Below are 21317 nucleotides of genomic sequence, written 5' to 3'. Positions count from 1 at the left end.
TGCTTTCACAGGGTGTAAGATATCTACTTTGACCCTTTTAAATGATCCATAATTTAGCCGATTTTGATGAAAGGATGGCAAGAGCGATCATGAATTTTAATTTTGCTTTTTGAGTTGAAATAGATGGTTGAAATAAATGGCTGTTTTAATGGTGGTGGACAGTTTCTTGCATGTGTTGAAAGTGGCAATAGGGAAAAGGTTTGATGAAGGTTTGTGTGTGTGTGTGATGGGCCAACTGGCATGTGTTTTCCGAGCTCATAATGGGTCCCATGTTTGAAAGATTGTGTTCAGACAGCATGACTGTGACACTGATGCATGTGTCCTGAAGCTTAATCGATACAAACGCACAGATACACACATTCTCACCCCACAAGTTTGTGATGTGTGATCCAAGCAACTGCACACCTGGGAAAGTTCACCTTCATCGACCATCACGCACACTCACATAAATAAAACCATGTTCTGCTACCCACAAAACACAAGATTGCACACAAGCCAAGCCAGTAAACTGTGTTTGCCAATAAATGAAGTGTTTATGAAACATTTAGTTGAATGTGAGCTTGTCTGTTGCCCTGTATGGATGGCACAAAATATCTTTAAATATTTTAGTTTGTTTGCATGTAGTTTTTAATTTTTTTTTAATATCAACACTGGATTTCTCATCTTATAATTTCATATACATCATAAAAAGAGAAAAATAATAATAGTTGTACAACTCTAAAAAATGTATTCATTGCATCTTTAAACTTATACCAAGAATACTTTACTAATATTTCTACCTTTCTTTTTTTTGGTCAATTGCCTTCCCTCATCTAAAATATTAAAGCATCTTCATAGCAGTGCTATTTTTTAGTGAGTTATTTTTTAAATTCAGATAAATAATGAATGTATAATGCTTACATGTGAAAATGAACGTCAAAAATTTGTGGCAAATCCTACATGTCATTCGTTTTTTAAAAGGACTTTACGGACTACAGTAGCACGGTTATTTAAGGATATCCTTCCTGTACTTCGCCAACATGTTGTGCTTTGAGTTACAGAGCGAGAGAGACGCCCTCAGTAATTGGTCTATGCCATAAAATAAGATTTAAAGTCTGTGAAGGGCTTTCCGGTGATTAAAAGCTAGAGAAGGAAGTGTGAAGGGTCCTGAGTGTGTGTATATTATTCTGAGAGTGTTTACTGTTTAGGGAATCTGTATATCATTTGTTAGGGATGCTCTCAGGCAAGGTTAACCAGGTTGAAGCTTAAAATGAATATAAATTTATCTGTCTGTTGTGGTTGTCATCCTTTCTTGCGACCATCAGCTCTTAAAGATAATATCATCCCTCACCGTGACCCATTTGAAGTGGGCAGGGCCCATTTTTTTCTGTAAAAGCGAGCCGCGCTGGAAATCAATCTCTCTCCGTTTTAATGTTTCTCCTCTGTGCAGCATTTTTCACACTTGCAGAAGCCATTTGTGATCCAGCGGGAGCCATGTTGGCTCAAACGCTCCATCCACAGGGAGCCATAGTGGCTCTGGAAACCTCCGCTGGGAGCCATCTGGGCCTGGCTATTCGAGACTTCGCCTGTCCTTACTGTGCTAGTGCGTTTGCCTGTTTCTGTGTGGGATGAGCGTCTATGTGGTGGTGAGATGTTCGGTGCATCCATCGGTGTGGGCACCCAGCAAAACACGTGGCCCTGACTCGCCCAGACATCCACCTACAGTCTGTCACACACCCAGTTTCACTCCAGGCTCCATTATAGAGTTTGTGTAGGAAAAAAGAAGTGTTTTTCACATGTTCACGCTAAAATGCGTATTTTTAGCAAATAGCTGCTTGCATGTCCGTCTTGATTGTTGTATAATACACCAAAATTACTTCTCACCACATCTCTATCACTTATTTGGGGCAGTAGGACTCTTTTAGCTCATACGTGGAGGTGTGATTTTTGTCACACAGTGAACAAATTAATTTTTTATTACATAAAAAATTTAGATTACTAACTCCAGTGCAACTTATTGGTAACCCAGTGCAGCCATATTCCTCATAACCATCTGCGCATAGTTGCGCTTGCTAGGAAGAACACAAGTGGGGTTCAGCATCCCTTGCCAATTACGACAAACATCACACTAACCATCCAATCTTTCGGCATGGATGACTCCAGCGTTACTTTGAGATGGTAAATTAGTACTGCAACCATAGTAATACGCTGCAATGGATGAGCGAAGGCTCGAGCCATCAGTAGAGGCGTTTGGATATTGTCTGTGATATATCTTGCATGATGTGTGCCGAAAGCTTTTCTCCTGCTCCCTAATCACACTGACGCATTTTTCTCTGTTTATCCATGTTGTCTTTGTGTATGAGTCATGGTGTTGTGCCAGGATAGAATACTGCAAAGATATTAATCTTTGAGTTTTGGGGTCACTGAGATTAAACTCATGTAATTGTATATTGCTTTATTAAGGCTTACATGAAGCGTTTGGCGTTTTCTCCGAATTGCAGGCGAGTGCGTTGAGTTTGACCTTGTATTTGGATAAGCAGGAGATTTTAAATCTATTTGCCAAGATAAAGGCCATATGCTTTTCTCTCTAACTCAATCTCTCTCCCTCACAAACAACCTTAAGCCTCAGAGTCTCAGCATAGCAGAATTGCAACGTTTTTATAAGTGTTATTAAATATTGCCTAATTTTAGTTAAAATGATTAAAAACAAAATCTAGCAAGAGCCAACACTGAATGTATCATTTTAAGCCATTGAAATGCAATCGGAAGTCAAAGACTCCAAAAAAATCTAACCATGTGTAACGGAATTTTGAATCTGGGGAGCTCTTAAAGTGACAGCAGTCTAATATTCAAATTACCGGTCTTTGCAATTATTTGTATACATTTGATGGCTCTATAAAATGTAAATAGTATTTCTTATGTATAACTATATTGTGCATAAAAAAAAATTGCTTGTATCATGATTTAAGATTTTGGAAATATCTCCCACTCCTACGTTGGAAAAAATACACAAAGTATCGGTGCTTGGGTCTCTGAGCATTGTCAGGTAGGTAGTCTAATAATGCACCATGTGTTGTGTTGAGTGGCCAGGGATGCATTAGATGCTGGTGGACAGGTGAACAGATGCACTAAAGACAGTTGTAGACTATCCTGCAGCGTCTGTGGCCAAATCAGGTCTAAAACCCCCTCGTCTGACATTGAGGAAGACACCGCTCTCATCTAAAGATTTGATTATATAACGCCAGGAGTATAGCAGAGTGCCATTCTGTCTGTGCCACTCACCTTCGGTGCAAACCCGTATAAAAAAATGTAGTGTCTGAAACGGGAGGGCAGACATTTACATTATGGACATGCTGTCAAAAGCTCCCACCATTAAATACCAGTGACATTAATCATGTTAGCATATCAACCTCACAAACAAGCTAAAACCATCCTGAGCAACTGGTGAGCAACACCCTGGCAGCCACCCACAACAAACTAGCAGCATTTAATTGCACAAAATTCTGGTTTAACATCATCAGATCATTACTAATGAAAACCTGTTTAGTAGACTGGTTCACTTTGATTAACTCTGCTTTGTGTTCCAGCAGCAAAGTACATGGGGTGCATAAAGCTGGTTGTGCGAGACCTAATACATTTAGCCCTCTGGCTAAGGCCAACCCAGATTACCGGAACATTCTGAGCGTGAACCCGGCCGGAGCCATTACCTTTTGCGTGTAGAGCATTAGTTTGCCGCCAAGCGGGGCCGGAGTGGGAGGGTAGTTGTTTGTCCCCATAATGTGAGGTTGGTTGTCATTCTTGTGTTTAATCAAAGTGCCGATTATGCCCTCATTAAAAAGCTTTTACTCTCCCTGAGTATGCAGCCTCTGCCTCCAAAGTAATTCCCAGCAGATTTCCCAAGGGGCTTCCTGGCTGAACAACCGCACTCTTAATCGTTTGACTCTTGGAGTGTCTTTTCACAACACCTGCCTGTTTCTCACAAGCCCATTTCGCTTGCACAGTGTGGATGTTGCTTTGCCGATGGATCGTAATGGTTAAGACAGATGATTTGATGGAGCAAGTTCTAAGTGGTGCTTGCTAAGGCAGCCTATAACTTTTAGTATTCAAAATCGGTGCATCAAGCCGCCCTAACCGTTTGTGCTACAGATAAGAAGAATACTTCAATTTGTGATGCTTGATGAGATGTATACGACTGGATCGGACAATGAAATTGTGAAAAAATCCCATAGGCTTACCCTGAAGAATCTGAGCCATATCTAGGGACCAGGATATCACAGAGACATAGCAACATAACTCCGAGCAATGCTTAGAAACCATTGAAAATACCATAGCAATGGCATTTTAAAATCTTATGAATATCTGAATATCTTAGCAACTGCATTGCAACTCCTTGGCAACCACTTAAAAGACCCTAGCATCGTTTTCTTTAGAAAATGTAAAAATCTAGTTTGAGTTCTCTATAATCATCATAATTAATAAGACACTGTCATTAGGTTGCTTTGATTAGAGCTTTTAGATGTTCTGTTGCACAAAGACTCCTCTAAAACCTTGATGCGTCATACAGTGTGTAATTTTCCTTCTCTGTTTTGGGTGTTAGGAAGCAGTTAGAAAATTCATCCTTGCATATTTTCCATTAGTAATTGGTTAATGTTTAAAGTGACTCACTGTTTCCCCTCTTCTTTTCTTTCTCTCTGTCATCCTGTCTTTCTTTGAAATGCACTCCTTTTTGTCCTTGCCTGCCGTCTTTGATCACTGGCCAATAAACAGCCTCAGTGCTCGGAGACAAATGTAATATATTAGTGGTGCGTGTTCCCTGGTGTCACTGCTTTAATTGAGAATGTCAGGCTAAAGTTAGCGCCAGGCTGAATCTCGACCTCACGTTTAATTGTGCGAGAAAGACGTGCCTAGCAGTGATGTCAGTGACAGAAAGTGTGTGCGTAAGTGTATGAGATGAGTGGGGGTATGCTGAAAGCCCCCTGAGTTGCCTGAAGAACAAGCCGTCTGGACGATCAATAGATAGCTCAGTCTCCTCCAGTGATCTGTCTATTTAAGACAAAGTCTCTTTCTCTGCCGCCACAGTAATGGAATCTCAGCTAATCCCAGATACAGTACATTAACTCACTCTTTTGCCTCGTGTGTCTCTCTCTCTCTTTCTCCTAGGTGGAAGTGGAGGTGGAGAGCATGGATAAAGCAGGAAACTTTATTGGCTGGCTTCACATCGAGGGTGTGAATTTGTCCGTCGCTCTGGTGGAGAACGCCCTGTCGAAGGTCCACTTTACTGCAGAGAGAAGCTCCTACTACAAGACCCTGCTGTCTGCGGAGGAAACCGCCAGACAGAGGAAAGAGAAGGTGAGTTTGTTGGAAATCCAGCATGCCTCATGCAGACTTAGGCTCTGTTCCAGAACCACCTAGGCTGTATTTTAAAGCATCATTGGAACTCTGCTGGCAAATAAACCTTGGCTAACACAGTAGGCAGCAGCGTTATCTTTTAAGATACCTTCTATTGTCCAAAATCTAAGGCAGCACCAGAAGCCTTTTATGCTAAGCCAGTTCACACAATGGCCATTTTGGCAATACTCCAATAAGATATTTTATTCATGAGGTATTGAATGATGTTCATAATATTCAATTTAATTAAAAAATCACTATTTGACCCAATATTTATGTTGCTTTGTGGTGTTGGTTGTTTTTTTTTTTTTTAACATCTGATCCAGTTGGAATCTATTTGTCACTCACTGGGTTCCTGCCCTGTTTTAAATCAGTCCCTTACAAATTTCCAGTTCATTTAGGATGCTGCCTTTCAAGGGTATCTTCTTGTATAAACAGTAGAAAGCTTGGCCGCCCACTAGGTTTTGGAACAGAGCTTCAGTCTTCTCTCAGGCACGATCAGAAATTCATATGTATCCTGCCTGCATCTGACAAGCAAAGAGATTCATTACTTATTATTCCAGATATCTTCCAGCCCCACTCTGATAATAAATATTATCTTTTCTGCCCGGCATGCTTTGAGCTCCTGGTGCTGAGGCCAGAGTCTGTCATCCAGTGTATATGTGAACAAAGAGAATACACAAATCTGTTGTCATGTTGCATTAGTTCAGGCAGAACAAGTGGACACTGGACCTCCAAAAACAGTAGGAGCTGGACAAAAGGCACAGGAGTGAGTGTGTAGCTGAGGTGGTGCCACAGGCCTATGTCTTTGGCACTATCAGTTTTGTTCTCTTCTCTCCACTAACCTGTGATTGATGAAACCCTCTTCGTCCCTGATCTCAATCTCTCTCTTCATTTTCATTATGGCCGAAACAGCCCACAGAAAGCAACTGCCCTGGTGGACAAACAACACTCCCGCCAGCTGTTTCTTCTGTCCTCTATCCCTCATTTGGCGAGAGAGAGAACGACCCGTGCTGATAGCAATATGATCTACTGCCCAAGGCAGCGAAGAGCGTGTTTCTGTCTTCCTTGTCAAATCCATCATTTTTTTCATCTCTCTCTCTCTCATCTCAATCTCTCGCCTCTACAAAATATCGCACAAAGTTCCAAAACATATAGCCGCATCTTTCTTTCAAAGGCAGTGTTATCAGCTTCCAGCTCCTGTGAAAATAGCGACCAATCTGAAATGTGCTTTCATAGATCTTCCTTCTGATTGAACTTATGGCTGGCTTAAAAAGTCAATCTTGTTTGTTTACACTCTCGTAGATATGCGCACAGACTCTTGCATATGCACTCTCACTTGCACACTTTTCTGCCTCAGTGTCACCTCGTTGCAAACAAAGCATGGCATGTTTTGCACTGACACCTTGAAGAAAGTGCAATTTGACCCTTATTTCCTGTGCTGCCGCATTCCCAGTGGGTTGGATTGACTCACTGATTCACTGGCAGTGAATCAAAGACGACAAGTTTGGTTTGTTGTGCCCCAGTCTCCTGCTCTCTGGCCCTGTAGCTGTCTGAAGGGGGCCACCGGCACAAGACCACCCTGATGTGAATGTGTTGGAGGAGAAAGAACACAGTTGCAACCCATGTACCAGCATTGTTCTCAAAGATTGTAGATGCAAGCTGGTTGTCGGATCTGTCCCACTCCATGCTTGAATTTCCCAGGCCACTCTGGATAATGGAAATAATTAACCCTTTAGGACTGAAAGGAAAGCTAAGGTCAGCATTTCTTTTCTCTTGATGCCCTTTCTTTTTGCCAATGCCAGGTGTTGATGGTTTTTTGCATCGAGCAGGGTTTATTTTACTCTTGTGTTCTCTTGTTGGTAAATGTAGAAGTGTTAGATGTTTGCTGTGTCCAGTGTCCAGTTCAGAAACTGACAGTAATGAAACTTGGTCTTGTTCCTTTCAATGTTCTTTTATAATGAAAGAAGTAAAGAGGTCCATTAGTTTATAATAGTGGTCTAGTGGTTGTAAAACTGAGCTGAGAACCAAAGGAGACCAGGTGATTTTAATGAAAGGAAGCATTGCAGTATTTTGCCTGCTGTGCTTGAGGTTCAATTTTAAACTTAGTTTGCGTATTAACACCAATGGTTCATTTAGGGAATAGAATAGAATAGAATAGAATAGAATCGCTCTGGTTCTCACGAGAGCACCTGGAGGTTTAGTTTGGTCCTCACATTTTTAGTGCACTTAAACAGTACTCGTATGTAACTTTTTTTTTTTTCTTTCTCTTTTTCTTTCTTGTGTTTAACTTTTTTTTTTTTTTTTTTTTTTTTTTATTCTTAAGTTTTCAATATTTTCAAGTCTAAAATCAGCAAGCTTTTATTTTGGCGGGTTGCCAGCAAGTATATGCGCTGTGAGGCACTGCCAAGTGAATAATTCATTACCTTATATAGCATTTTCTGGGGTACTCAGTGCTTTATATTGAATGGGGATCTCCTCTACCACCACCACCAATGTGCTGCATCTACCTGGATGATGTGAATAAAGGCCTCCTGTAGTGAATTGATGCGTTATTTGTAAGAAAGATCTAGATTTAAAATGTTGTAAATACTTTTTTCGCACTTCTGCCGACTGTCATACGTGCAAACCGTTTTTTTTTTTTGTTTGTTTTTTTTTTTGTAACTTGCAAGCTGTGAAAATAAAACTACTTTTAAAAAGTACTTTTCCTTTTGGGTGAGCTAACCCTTGAAAAACACCTCAGTGAATGACAGTTTTGCCTTTTTCTCTGAAACTGGCAGTGCATTGCCTAGATTAATGCTTTTAGTTTGAATGGAAACGTTGTACAGTATTACACTTTCGACAACTATTTATTCACCAGATCAACTATGTTGGTACTCAAATGAGCTGTCTCAACTTACTTACCCAGTTCTATTTTTTTCCTGTTGCACTTGAAACACTTATGCGCATCCCTGATTATGCTATTTTTTTTTTTTCTTATTTTGTTGGAATTTGGCATTAAATCCCTAAGTTTCATTACATCTAAGTGGGATGTTCAAAGGCATAATGTGTGGTGGCGTGGCCTAGGCCATGTAAGACTTTGTGTTGATCTCTTCTCACTGCTAATTCATTGTTGATGGAAAATCTTCACAACTTTTTTTTTTGTTTACCCATGTGCAGAAACTGTTCCCATGAACGCCTGCGCACTTTCTTTTTAACGTAGTTTCCCTGTAGATTGAAGGAATCCATTTGGAAGTTCCTCTGAATATCATGTGCCGTCAGCACCAACACAGCTCTGAAATGTAAACAGTTGCTGCATGGAGATGTTAGAACACTTCTGGTTGCTGGGCAACAGAGTTATTATGGCTGCTGATTAGAGAGCGGTTTATGACCCACTGTGCACCGAGCGAACCCGCATTCTGGCTTCTTGCAACACAGGCTATTAAAAGAGCCTTCTTGTAATTAAAACACACTAATTATGAGAAGGCAAATCTGAAGAGAAGTCGGCTTTCTGTTGAGAAACAAGGCTTTCTGTTATCTCATATCTAAGTTTGGTCTACTTCAACAAGGCTCTGGTGGATCGCCCCATGATTTTGGAGAAGTGGGACAAACCAACCACTGATTACTGTCCTCCCTTAGATCATCACCCTCATCATTGTTCAGAACATCACTGAGCTTGTTCGCCTTTCCTCTTCGTCGCTCCCTCTGTCACTCGTTTGTCTTCTTGTTCCTGCCTTTTCTGGTATTATTGGGGCATAATTCCTTCACCAGGGGGTTGATTTCGGCTCTAATAGCCTCCCTAGGCTCTTGTGTGCTTTACAACACTCGTGACAGGGTTCCGCAGGGGTTGAGAAGGGCAGCCGTCTGCTTGTGACATTTAAGCTCGATAAATTTGTATGGTGGGTGAATGCAGCCCAACGCCACGTGTCGTCCACATCTGTCTGGACCAAGGAGGTCTATTAAACCTGGAGAAAGCATGAGTAAATGTATTTTAAAAAATCTATACTGTTAAATGGTTAGTTTACGCAAATATTAAAATTCTGTCATTAATTACTCTCCCTCATGTCATTCTAAACCAGTGAGACATACTACGAGAGCTTTCTGACCCTCTATATAGACCAGTCTGCCCAGAGACGTAGTAAGAACATTGTTAAAACAGTCCATGCGACACAAATGGTTCAACTGTATTTTTATGAAGCTGCAAGAATACTTTTTATGCACAAAGAAAGCAAAAATGATGAAGGAAAGTCTTGCGGGTGTGGAATGACACGATTGTGAGTAAATAATAACTGCATTTTCTTTTTTGGGTGTGCTAACTGTTTAAGAGATCTCTAAAACAGTCAGGCTCTGGTAGAACATCAATGTATTTGCAATTCATAGGTGTCTCAAACAAATTGATTCGGGCGGAATACAACAACTTTGAAATGAGCATCACAGAAGAAAAATGCTAACCTGACAAATCCCAGCCCACTTAATGTCTGCAATAGCTTCTGAAAGCATATTTCTGATACTTTTTCTGTTACTTATACTTACTCTTGTTGTGAAGGAATCTTGTTCAAGGACCTCATCAGTGGACAGCTACGCCCAATTTCAGAGGAACGTCTTTGAGTACCAGTTTGCTAGCGAGAAGCGGAACCACGGTGCAATTTTCCTTGAGACACTTGAGTGCCACAGACAATCAAAATATACAAATGAAACTCAAATGTGCCTAGAAATATTTAAGATGCATTTGGGTTTTTTTATTGATGTTGTACTTCTCAGAGTTGGCGAGAAATCCATTGTGCTTTAGTGCAAGCTTCTGTGAGTTGGCACTTTTTTACCTCTGGCTAATCTGGAGAGAGCCAAGGATAAATGAAGGCAGTGGGAGGCTCAGGTCAGTCTAATGGAACCCGAGTTTTCAGACTTGCGTTACTGCATTAATATTTAACATGGAGATGAAAGCGCGGTGCCTTGCTATCATTCTTTAAGAGTTATATTTTGTTCATGTTGAACAATGCATTTTAATTAAAGGCCCTCTTTTAATTTCCTCTGATGGAAGTGATTTCGTCCTGAAAAGTGACTTGCCTGAACACACGAATATATCATAATTTCTCTGTTATTAACAACAAAGTGGCCTAAATGAAGTTTTAACGCTTTTTATATCATGCCCTTTTTTCAGCTGCAGAATCAGTGAAGCAGTGGCTGTTTCCATGGCAATATTATAAAACGCGACAAGATAATTACATACATGCCACAGATGAGGTTATCTGAGTGCTTGAGAAAGTAAATGCTATTCTGTAGTTTTCACAGGTGTTGGGTTTGCAGTTTTCCCAGATTTTCAGTCATCTTAAAGTACTTTCATTAGAGGTGATTTCCATACTTTGTATTTATGCGTGTGTAAAAGTTTTACGATGTTATTTTTTTTGTTCCTTTTAATAAATAACATGCACTGATAAATCATTCACTATAAGACTAGGACACATGTATTAATCAAGTAAATGGGGTCTTGACTTAAGACAGGTTATATAGAGTGGCATCTCTCCTTCTCTTTCTCTCTCTCTCTTTTGACATGCCTGTGCCTTGAGTTGCTGTAAATTGCATTAAGTGCTGTGTAGAAATGGCACTAAAAGGGAAGTGTGTGATTATATATGTATTTCCATTCTGTTCCTCACTCCTCTCACCACTGTCATCGTTGCCTTCTAATTTAACAAATGGAGGGCAGGCTGTGTCAGACAGGAACAACCAGAGCACTGTGGTGAATCACAGTAAGAGTTATCCAATTAGACACAGCAACTCTCCCCGGAGGCTTGTGCTAAGGCCTGCTCCGCCACAACAGGGACTTGGCCGGCTAAAGAGAGACAACAAACATGGCAGGACTGATGTCTCTGATGTAAAACATTGGCTGTAAACACATCAGCATGCGTACACAGACTCCTGAACCAATCAAATTTGAGAGTTTTGCTCTGAAATATTCATGCGAGTTACAGGCGGCACATTAATTATGGAGATATTTAACAGTGCCTGTTGTTTTTATTTCTTTCCATTTTTTGTGTGTGTGTATATATATATATATATATATATATATATATATATATATATATATATATATTTTATCAAATATATATATATTTTCATCAAAACCTGTCTTTGTCACCAAGAAGTGTTTTTTTAGCATTGTTTACAGCAGTCAGTTTTAAAAAAAAATCGTATTTAATTATATTTTATAATTCCACAGTTAATTCCCTGGTGTGAGCGTTATCATATCGTAGTTTAATGTACATCTTAAGAATTCATCGCATTAAGTCTTGCTGCTCTTATTCATCAAGGTTTCCTCTGTGGCAAAGTTTACTCAAGTGCTCTCCATGCCAAATCAGAACAAAACGCCTTGCAGCATGAATCTTGAACAAACAAGAAAAAGCTCTTTGCGCTCTCATGGCATCTCTGTGGTTCCTTTTCCTCATCTTGAATTCATGAACGATTGTGGTCTTCCTTGCTACATAGGAATGAGAGAGCCTCCCCTGGCAGAAGCAGTGATTATGAGCAGCGCGAAGAGTTCGTTCAGGTCACCTCTACGTTACAGATGAGCGTAATCCATCCACAAACCTCTATCTGTATTCGCTCTCTTTCTGAACCTCCCCCGTGCTTAACATGGATGTTTTTGCATGGAGTATTTTCTCGTTTTTTTTTTTAAACCCACGCACAGAAGTTTTGTTGTGCTAAAAAGTTTGGCAGAACTGTTCCTGCAAATGTGCTAATAAAGATCTCTGCAACGGTTTCCATTGCAAAACAAAAGTTTAATTGAGTATTTACGCACCCAAGTGTTCTTGGCTGGCAGGAAAGCAAATTGGGTCTTTCTGTGTCAACAAACCCTACAAAAAAAAAAGTAATTAATTCTCCTCGCACTTTTAGTAAGGAAGCTAATTAACGTTGTGGTGACACTTAGCTATGGCTTCATATATATATTAGCAATAACACTATCCTTGCCAGCCCATATGTCTTTGTTTTTGCTCAAATATTTGTTCCAGACTGATTGTGATATGCATTTTTTTTCTATCAATACTTAACTTGTCTGAGCCATGCAAGAATGATGACACAACCAGTCCCAACCAGCCCCTGTGCTGATATTGCCAGTGTTTAGCCTGAATAGTCATTTAAAAAAAAGAAAAAATAGGCTATTCTGGGTAGTTTTTCAAAGAGTACATGAGGTACTTTTGATCATGCAGCTATACTGTGGAAAGACTATTAATTATGACTTTTTTTATACAGACAAGCTACAATATGGTTAAAATTGATCACTTTTTTTCATGTTGAGGTTTCCATGGACTGCATGTACTTTTGAAGCATTTGTTTATTTCTATTCTAATTTCACTTGTACTAGTATATTTTTTTGACCTATCAAGCTGTATAAATCAACATTTAATGTATTATGAATTAACATGGATGAACAATCAACAATAGTGCACTTAACACTTTAGTTTAGGGATCAGTTCTTGCTATTAACTAGCATACTGGATGTTTGTTAGTTGTTATAAAGTGCATTATGCACAATCATATTTTAGATGTCAATACATAAAATTAATTATTACCTTATCAACTATTAATAAGCATCAGATTAGGAGTATGAGGCAACACGGGATACTATTTAGCGAGAATTACTGCCAAAAGAGTTGATCACAGTAAATAAAATTAGTTGGTGATCACAGTAACTCATGCTTTGTCAGAGGCTAATGCTAATACGTTTGAGAGATCATGTTATGCTAAACTAACAAGACTAAAATCTGCAGTTTCCAAAATATGTTTTATATGTTGTTTTTTTTGCACCCAACTTAAGAGGCACTAGAAAAAAGTGCTAAATTCTATGGGGAAATGCGTCCTATGGAAAAGCTGCTCCCCCTGGGAAATTCATCTGTATGTTTTGATGTATGTTCACCAATACTGGTTTTGCTTTGTGTTAGAATATGGTGTGTGTGTGTGTTCACATTAGGTGCTCTACTCTTGCTTACCTCAGTAGAGGGCAAGAAAAAGATCATCTCTCTTGTCACACAAGGGGGAAAAGCTGAGAAGGGCTATTCCATACATCTCATGGATTATGTAAGATGTGCATTTCTGCATCGAAAACGAGCTTGGGTCATCTCCTCCTAACACACACTTTGCGTACACACATACACACCACCACATAAGCAATTCTTAAGAGCCCTGAAGGCAAGCCAGGGCTCTTTAAAAACCACACAATTTTTTTTTTTCATAAATCAAGTGCAGTTTCAGCACTCTGTCACATTTATTTGCAACTCGCCTCTGCAGACTTTTATCTTTCTATTGATATGCTAAATGATAACGTTTTAATAATGAACTAATATTTTCTCTCTTGTAACTGTACATTTAAGGCATTTTTTTATATTTCTATTTAAGTTTTCCTTATTTGGTCCCGATATTGTAAGTACAGCTTGACCCTCAACGACATTTCCTCTTGCACTCACTCAGACTCGGGCATGCAAGCGTGAGGAACTTTGAACACTTAACGTCAATGCCAGCTTGAAGGAGAGCCGGAGAGTGCATACATGGGCAGACAGGATGTAGTGACAGACCGGCCGTGTAAATACTCAATCTGCAAAGACACGAAAATCCATCCTCATCCAGGCAGGATTGTCAGGCATCTGCATACATGCAAGAAGACATCTAGCTCACGCTGCACTTCTCATGCTCATGGGCACACATACATACAGATGTGTGCAAACACGAGATGTCACCCTGACTGTGTGTCCTTGGCCGCTCTTCCTCTCGTTTGCGGGATATCCCTCTAGGCTCTTGACGGACACTCTTTTAGGCAGGTTTGTGGTTCACCCGTGCAGAAAGCGAGCCATAACACTTCCACTAGTTCCATTCTCATGGGGAAAGCACGCTGTGTGCGTGTTTGTCTTCTCAGACTGTAATTAGATATGACATTGTGAATTGCATTACTGCAGATGAACACATGCTTGGATACGCATGCAGAGTAGAGAACACACATGATTGTGTTTGCAATCGTTGCATATATGGCTGGCAGATCTCTCTTTCTCTCTCTCTTTTTTTTTTGTTTTGTTTTTTTTTTTTTTTTTTTGAGGAATTTCCAATGCGGGTGATGTTGAAGGTTGAAGGACAGTTGCCCTGCAGTTGCACAGAGACATTTGCCCCTCGAGGGAGACTGCAGACCAAGAACGGACATTTTTCTGCCTGAGTTGATTGCAGTTGTGTTTCCAGTTCTTGGTTCTGCAATGTCAGAAGCCTTTGAAGTCAAATTTAAAGGGAAATCTGTGTATCCGAAACACAGGGTAGTCCGCAGAAAGGTTTAAAGCTGATGTTAAATCGTAATAGGTTGTGTTAAATTTAATAAGCATTCCTGGTCTTACTGTGCATGACTCATTTTGTTACACACGCGAGAGATTAAAAATGACTACAAATAACTGACAACAATGTATTTAGAGTACAGATATGCCATAGACACAATAGCCCGTCTTACAAGTTCATTTTAAGTTTTTTACTGAAATTTGTGGATGGTGGAAAGATGGGTGGGAAGTTGAGAGAAATTGGTGGGTTGATGGATGGATAAATGAGTAGATGTGGTGTGCAGGTAGATTTCTAGAGAGAAAAATAACTAGTAAGCCAGGTTCCCCATTCCTGATTTCTTCATGATTTGTTTCAAGTTATTCTTCCAGAAGATTCTAACTATATTATAAAAAATAAAGGGCTTTTTTTATTTGCACTCAGTGACAGTATATTCTAATATTGTAGTGAATCAAGTCCCTCTGTCTCTGCTGCCTAGGGATATGACAGTAAAGGAATACGTAAACTGTCTACTTGTCCTTTAAATTCGGCAGTGTTTAGATCTAAAAGTCACTAGCTCTGAGATCCACACACTCGTGTGTGTGTGTGTGTGTGTGTGTGTGTGTGAGAGAGAGAGAGAGAGAGAGAGAGAGAGAGAGAGAGAGTCTGTGCAATGAATGAGATTTCTGCTCCTTCCAAGTGGAGTTAGACATACACACACACAGGCATGGCATTTCCCTCTAGCCTGCTGACATTTGCTCCTTTTTGGGAGTACAAACTCTCCACCGCCAAAACATTTAGTGCCCTCAACTCGGCTGTCGCTTCAGGTGTCCTCTCTAATCGCCTGACAGTAATTAAAAAGAGTGGACCTTCTCTTGTGCGCGCCCACTAACATTTGCGGAGAGCAGACGCTCCTGACTGTGTCTTTGATGCTTTTTGACGGTGGGCGGTCCCTTCATTCCTGGCTAATAAATGCTAAATATTTGTATCTTGCTGGCAGAGTTTACTACCGTCCTTTTTGTTTCAGAATCATTGTGTCATTTCAACCCTTCTCACGCCCGGTCCATTACCAGACTCCAGCGGCGTTACAGCTGCTTTTACGGAGGAGTCTTTTATGTGATAACTTCCCTGAATCAATTTAAGCTCGTCGACAGCTTTCTTCTAAACCGAGACAAATTTTCAGAGGCTTTTTGTCTTATTTGGTTCAAGTGTATTGAGTTTCTCGCAACAGCGTCGTCCAGAAATGCGTCTGGAGCCTCCTGGGCCTAAAACCCATCATTATTCGGCAAGATAAGACCACCTCAGAGAACCTAGGCTTTCAGCAAGCCTCATTCTCTCACTCTTTCCACCTGCACTTCTCTATTTCTCAGGTCACTGTGGCTCTTTCTCTGTCGTGAGCACACATACCCCTGAGAGAGCACAGTAGACGGGTTTGAGCCAGCGGTTCTAGGTTTGGGGATTCAGCTAACGCTACTGCTAACGGCTCATCAATTTTCTTTATTACCTGCTCTGGAAAAAAAACGAAGTCCTCAGTGCAGGGAGAGGCTATTCTTAGATCCGCTGCCAATTCTACTTTTAAATGCATCTACTCATTTTTCCTCCTGTTTTACGCTCTCGTTCCCTGCTTGCAAAGCTGCTCTTCTGTTCCTTCAGTTTGCTGATTTATTTGCTGCGCTTTGTTTATAAGCAAAATGGCTGCAAGCATCTTGCGCACGAGGGAAAAAAATTGCTTTTGCGACTCCTGGGCTTCAATTGCCATCATCTCAGTCCGCATTTGGTAATGGGTTTGTAATGGGTGAATTTTTACAGAAATGATCTGGGTTCAATGCAAGTTAAGTGCCGTCAACAGCATCCGTGACATGCTGTCAATTTACCATGGAAAACTATCTTGACTTCTTCCTCAGATTTTAAAAATAAGCAGAAATTGCGGAATATCTGAAAGCCAGGCATTGCTGTAATAAAGTTCACAACACTTTAATATTTAGCTTTAACTATTGCCTACATATTTCAGAAATTGTCCATGAATTGTCAGAATTGTATAGTAAACTAAATATACAATGTTTTATTTTTAAAAAGAAAGTGTAACTAACATATGAACAAGTCACCTTTAGTTTTACAAACCATAAGGTAAAATGGTAACAATTTGAGTCAAACAAATAATAATTAACATTTTAACTTTTATCGTAAGCCAGCTACAAATGAAGAATACAAGAGATTTTTCATACATGCAAGCAAAGCAAGGTTTCACATTATCCAGAACAGTAAAAGTTAGATGGAGGAATATGCCGTATGTTTTTTTTTCTTATTCAATTTTACAAAAAAAGTCAATATTAATTGACAGCATGTCATATTCTGTCCATAGATCCTTACTTGAATCTGAAAGATTCTTTTAATAAAATTGTGTTCTAGCTTTTTCTCCCCATCTTTTTGTCATTTCATATGTATTTGATGTGATTCCCTCAAGGCTTCAGTGTTATATCTGTCATTGAATGCGGGCAAGTGTGGCAGTTGTATTATTTGTGTGTGTTCGCGTACTTGTTCGCTCGGGTGCTTTCATGCGTGTGTGTTTCTGTTCGTTCTTTGACATCCCATCGCCTGAAGAGTTGTAGCGGGCCGTTACGTTAAGACCCCTCAGCATCAATCACACACAGCTCCCCTCCATTGTCCCAGACCATCAGTCTCTCATGACGACCCCTCCTGACCCCCGTGGACCCGTGGGTTTAACATCCAGACATAAATCTGACCGTGCCGGACTGTGCACAGAGCCATTTTGGGTTGCGGTTACAGAACGCCACAGGCTCGTTGACAGAAAGAGCCATTTCTTCAACAGGAAAGCAAGTGGGCTCTTTTTCATGTGCTGTCAGTGTTTGTTGGGGCAGAGAGTGAAAGGAAGTGGCTCAGAGCCTGTCGGCTTCTGCGATTCTATTAAACACGGCAGCACATGGCCAGGACTGCACCGCACGCTCACACAGGAAACTCAATCAAGAATCGATCAAATTGAATCTGAATCAAATTAGGGTGTCAGATTCACCTGACAACTTCCTGTTTTCAGTAAATCAGAGTCCGAGTGAAGGGTCATGATTTGAATGTCTTAAAGGGGCAGGTCACCTAAAATTGAAAATGCTGTCATGATTCATTCACCCTTCAGCTGTTTCAAAAACCATGTTTTTTGGCTTCCGTGAAACACAAAGTAAAGGTTAAGCTTATCTTTCCAAGAACAAGGGCACAAAATATGCCAAATTATGGCTTTGTGTGAGTTTATCACTGGAGCTTTCCTTGGCCTTCAGGCAGCAATGTCTGATTCATTATTATTATTTTTTTAATCAGGTGTTCAAAGTGAAAACGTGAAGACGTCAAGTTTTTCAGTAACTCATGACTCAAATATCATGCGTGAGTCATGGGTCATTTGATAGTTTTATAGTGTTTTTTGTATAATTTCAGAAGCTCGAAAGCTCGCACTATTTATTATACCTTTTGTGTTTTGCGGAATACAGAAAGTCACACAGCTTTGGAACAACATTTAAAAAATTTTGGGTGAACTATTTCTTTAAAATGCACTTTTCTATTTGAATGCAGAGTTCTAGAGTGATTTCTTTCGCTCTACTCAAACAGACAGGCATTTTGTCTACCCTGAAGGAGTCGCACTGTTATGTAAACACGTACTCAGGCTTCACTTCCTCTTTTCATCTTTCTCTCTTGCGCTTCTCTTTCGCTCTCCCAGCATGCAACTCCCTTTTCTCAGTGTTCCCCCTCTCTCTCTGTCTCTCATCTGTGCTGTGGGCTTGCAGCCAGCCATGTTGTTTGAGTGTGTGTGTGTGTGTGTGTGTGTGTGTGTGTGTGGGATGTGACTGGTTTTAGTGGGCTACCAGGCCTCCTTCAGGACGTAAGTGTCCCCCTGAAGAGTGACTGTCGATGTCAGTCCAATTTTCCTCTCTTTGTCATCTTTCCTCCTTTTTTACTATCCAGCTCCTCAGCATCTCCATGTGTAAAGACAGCTAAACGCCCATGTTTGTCAGATGCAAGCGAGTCGATGAGCAAAGCTGCGAGAGGTGGAATATTCGATCTGAGAAAATGAAGAGGCTGCTTTTCAAGAGATAAACTGTAGCCATGACAACCGGGCATCAAGACATGCTGGGTTAAATAAACTTGATTATTTTGCTTTTAATTTGCACGCATTTTTTTTGTGTGTGCCGATTCCTTTGCAAAAGAAAACCGAAAGAGAGAAATATAAAACCTCTTTAGGCCAGGGTTGCATAAACGCAATTATCGGTTTATTTGATAAATGGATTTGTCTGAAGTAGACTTCACTTGAATTTCATGTCCTTCCCGGAAGCCCTCTGTCATGACTTGAGTCTGATTAAAACATATGTCGCATGTGGTTATTTCATGCGGTGAAGTGTGGGCAGACAGCAGGTAGGCAGGCTAGCTGGAAATAAGCCGCTTTAAATAGCTCCGCTTCTAGTCTTTACGGCAAATGAATACTGATTTGGAGGGCTTTTATTTATTATTTTTCTCAGCTTTGTACAAACATCAGGAGGTTTGTTTCGGAATGGAATATTAGAACTCCTCCAGTGCATTTGATTCTAAGAGTACATTTTCCTTGCATTGGGGGGAAAAAAAATGTTGTGTCTAGGTACGTTCTTCAAGAGTTCAGTACACTGTGAACAGTCCATGCGTGTTTCATGTTTGTTATTTATTTTGATCTCCAACTCAATCTTTCAGTGAAATTATATACTTTTTTTCCTTGCGCCTACCAGACTTCTCCAATCATTACGTCTACTTAAACCTGCCCTTTCTTACTATCGACTGAAGCTCTTCAATCTAAACATCATGAACAGAACCAAGTCATATTCTTTATTTTTTTTTCTTACCTCAATGCACATCACACGGTGAACAAAATACCTTGTTGCTACTTCAGTCGCATCCCAACTTTTGAAGGAGGGGAGCTTTACAGAATCCTTTCAACTTTACGTCAGCTTTTTGGTGTTTAATTAACCAGATAATTCTGGTGACTGTTTTTCGCTCATGTCATTTTTGTTTTCTTTAACGGCGCTGTCATTTTTTTGCAGTCTTCCTCTAATAGCTGTGTGAAGTCAGCACTGAAGCAGAAAGTCTGAGTGTTGTGTAAGGCCCCATATGCTGCCGTGTTTCCCCGGGGGCATCATCTGTGCGGGTGGGGAGCTGCGACATGCATGCCAGACCCCTCAGAACCAGGCTGTTTTTTTTTTTGTTTTTTTTGTACAAATGGGGCTTCATTTCCATAGTTACTTCCCACAGAAATGGCGTTAAACTGCTTAGCTCGTGTTTAAGCGTTCTGACACCAACGCCGCTGCAACGAGGGCCAGAGTTTCTGGTGATTTTCTTACCTTTACCATGCAGGAATTTCAGGCTGGTGGGAGTTTGTAACGGCTGACAGGAGGGCGGTGACATTAGCGGTGTAAGCCGCGGTATAAGCCGTGCAACCGCCACTGCATCCCAACAGCTGCTGTCTGTGATATGAGGCTGAAGAGAAGCTCCCCGCATGCTGACATCTCACAGCTGTTGATTCCCAAAGTGCCATGCCACCTGGGCACTTTTAATGCATAAATTTATCTGCTAAGTAACCACATCCAAGACTCCACGTCCACCTCTGCTCCGCACAACCCTCCCCTCTGAGTTTCACCCCAAGTCACCCCATCCTAAGTTGGGTGGGTTGGAAAACGCTGGATTTATCCAGCTTACAGCATTCTGTGTGTTTACCGATGACTGTAGTGTGATTATGCTAAGTGAGTTTATAGCCCTAGCTCAGTGTTTGCAGGTTAAGTGGATGCTGACAGTGTAGGTCACTTAGTTGATGTGTTTGTCAGAGTCTGTCTGTGAGTAGATTGATGTGGACTCTGGGACTTGTGATAGATTGTTGGTCTGCCCTTTGTCACCGGATGGACCCATGTGTTTAAGTACATTTGAACCAGAAAAAGTGACGGCGTTGTTTTTTTGTTTTTACCCCTCATGTTTAGAGTCAAATTAGCTTCAAATGTTTGTGTGGGGGTTTTTCTCGTTACACAGATGTGCGTTTACCTGGAAAATGCGTGTAAGCTGTCGCTAGTAGATCTGGTTTTAATGCCTCAAGATTGATATGTGGAATTGCTCAGGCACTTGGAAGCATTCGTGTTAACACCTCAGCTAGATGTAGACACAGAGTTGAAAACGTGAATGGCATGCAAATCTTCAGGTTTATATAGCTGTGGGTCTTTTTCCTCCAATTTCTCCTTTAGACTAGAAGAGCTTACTAGAAAGCTAATTAGATTTCAGAAAGCATTCCTGGAAATGCCGGTTTAAAATGTTCTCATTGGCCAGTGAATGTCTAGTCCTGTGGCGTGATCATTGAAATCGATGCATTTGTAGTGTAGATGTGTATTTAATATCTCCCGTGCCACAGTACGTTGGTGCAACACCCCATTAGTACTTCGCCCTTATACGTCTTATTAGTATGCACTGTAGCGAAACATTTGTCATTTACTGTGTCTGGATCCAGCCTCCTGTTAAGATTTGAGCGTGTGCGGGGTCAGAGGTTGTAGCCGTCAGATGTCAATCAAGAGGAGTTCAAAAGATTAAGGCTTAGTGCTGTTGTCATTCATGGATCTTTTCACATTGATTTTCTTTTTTTTTTCTGTTTTGTCCTCCCTCCTTCCCCCAGACCTTAAGGGTGCCAT

The 21317-nt window shown here is 40.6% G+C and overlaps 1 protein-coding gene across 1 annotated transcript in view; it reads left to right on the top strand.

Annotated features, from left to right (window-relative positions):
* snd1 (staphylococcal nuclease and tudor domain containing 1) overlaps positions 1–21317 on the top strand; it is a 141254-nt gene that overhangs the window by 90404 nt on the left and 29533 nt on the right. The window contains exon 17 of the mRNA XM_043238015.1: positions 5140–5328. Within this exon, the coding sequence (XP_043093950.1) occupies positions 5140–5328 (189 nt within the window). The remainder of the gene's footprint in view (positions 1–5139; positions 5329–21317) is intronic.

The sequence above is a fragment of the Puntigrus tetrazona genome, chromosome 4, assembly GCF_018831695.1.
Source record: "Puntigrus tetrazona isolate hp1 chromosome 4, ASM1883169v1, whole genome shotgun sequence".
Taxonomy (NCBI): Eukaryota; Metazoa; Chordata; class Actinopteri; order Cypriniformes; family Cyprinidae; genus Puntigrus; species Puntigrus tetrazona.
This window is presented reverse-complemented; position numbering and strand designations above follow the sequence as displayed.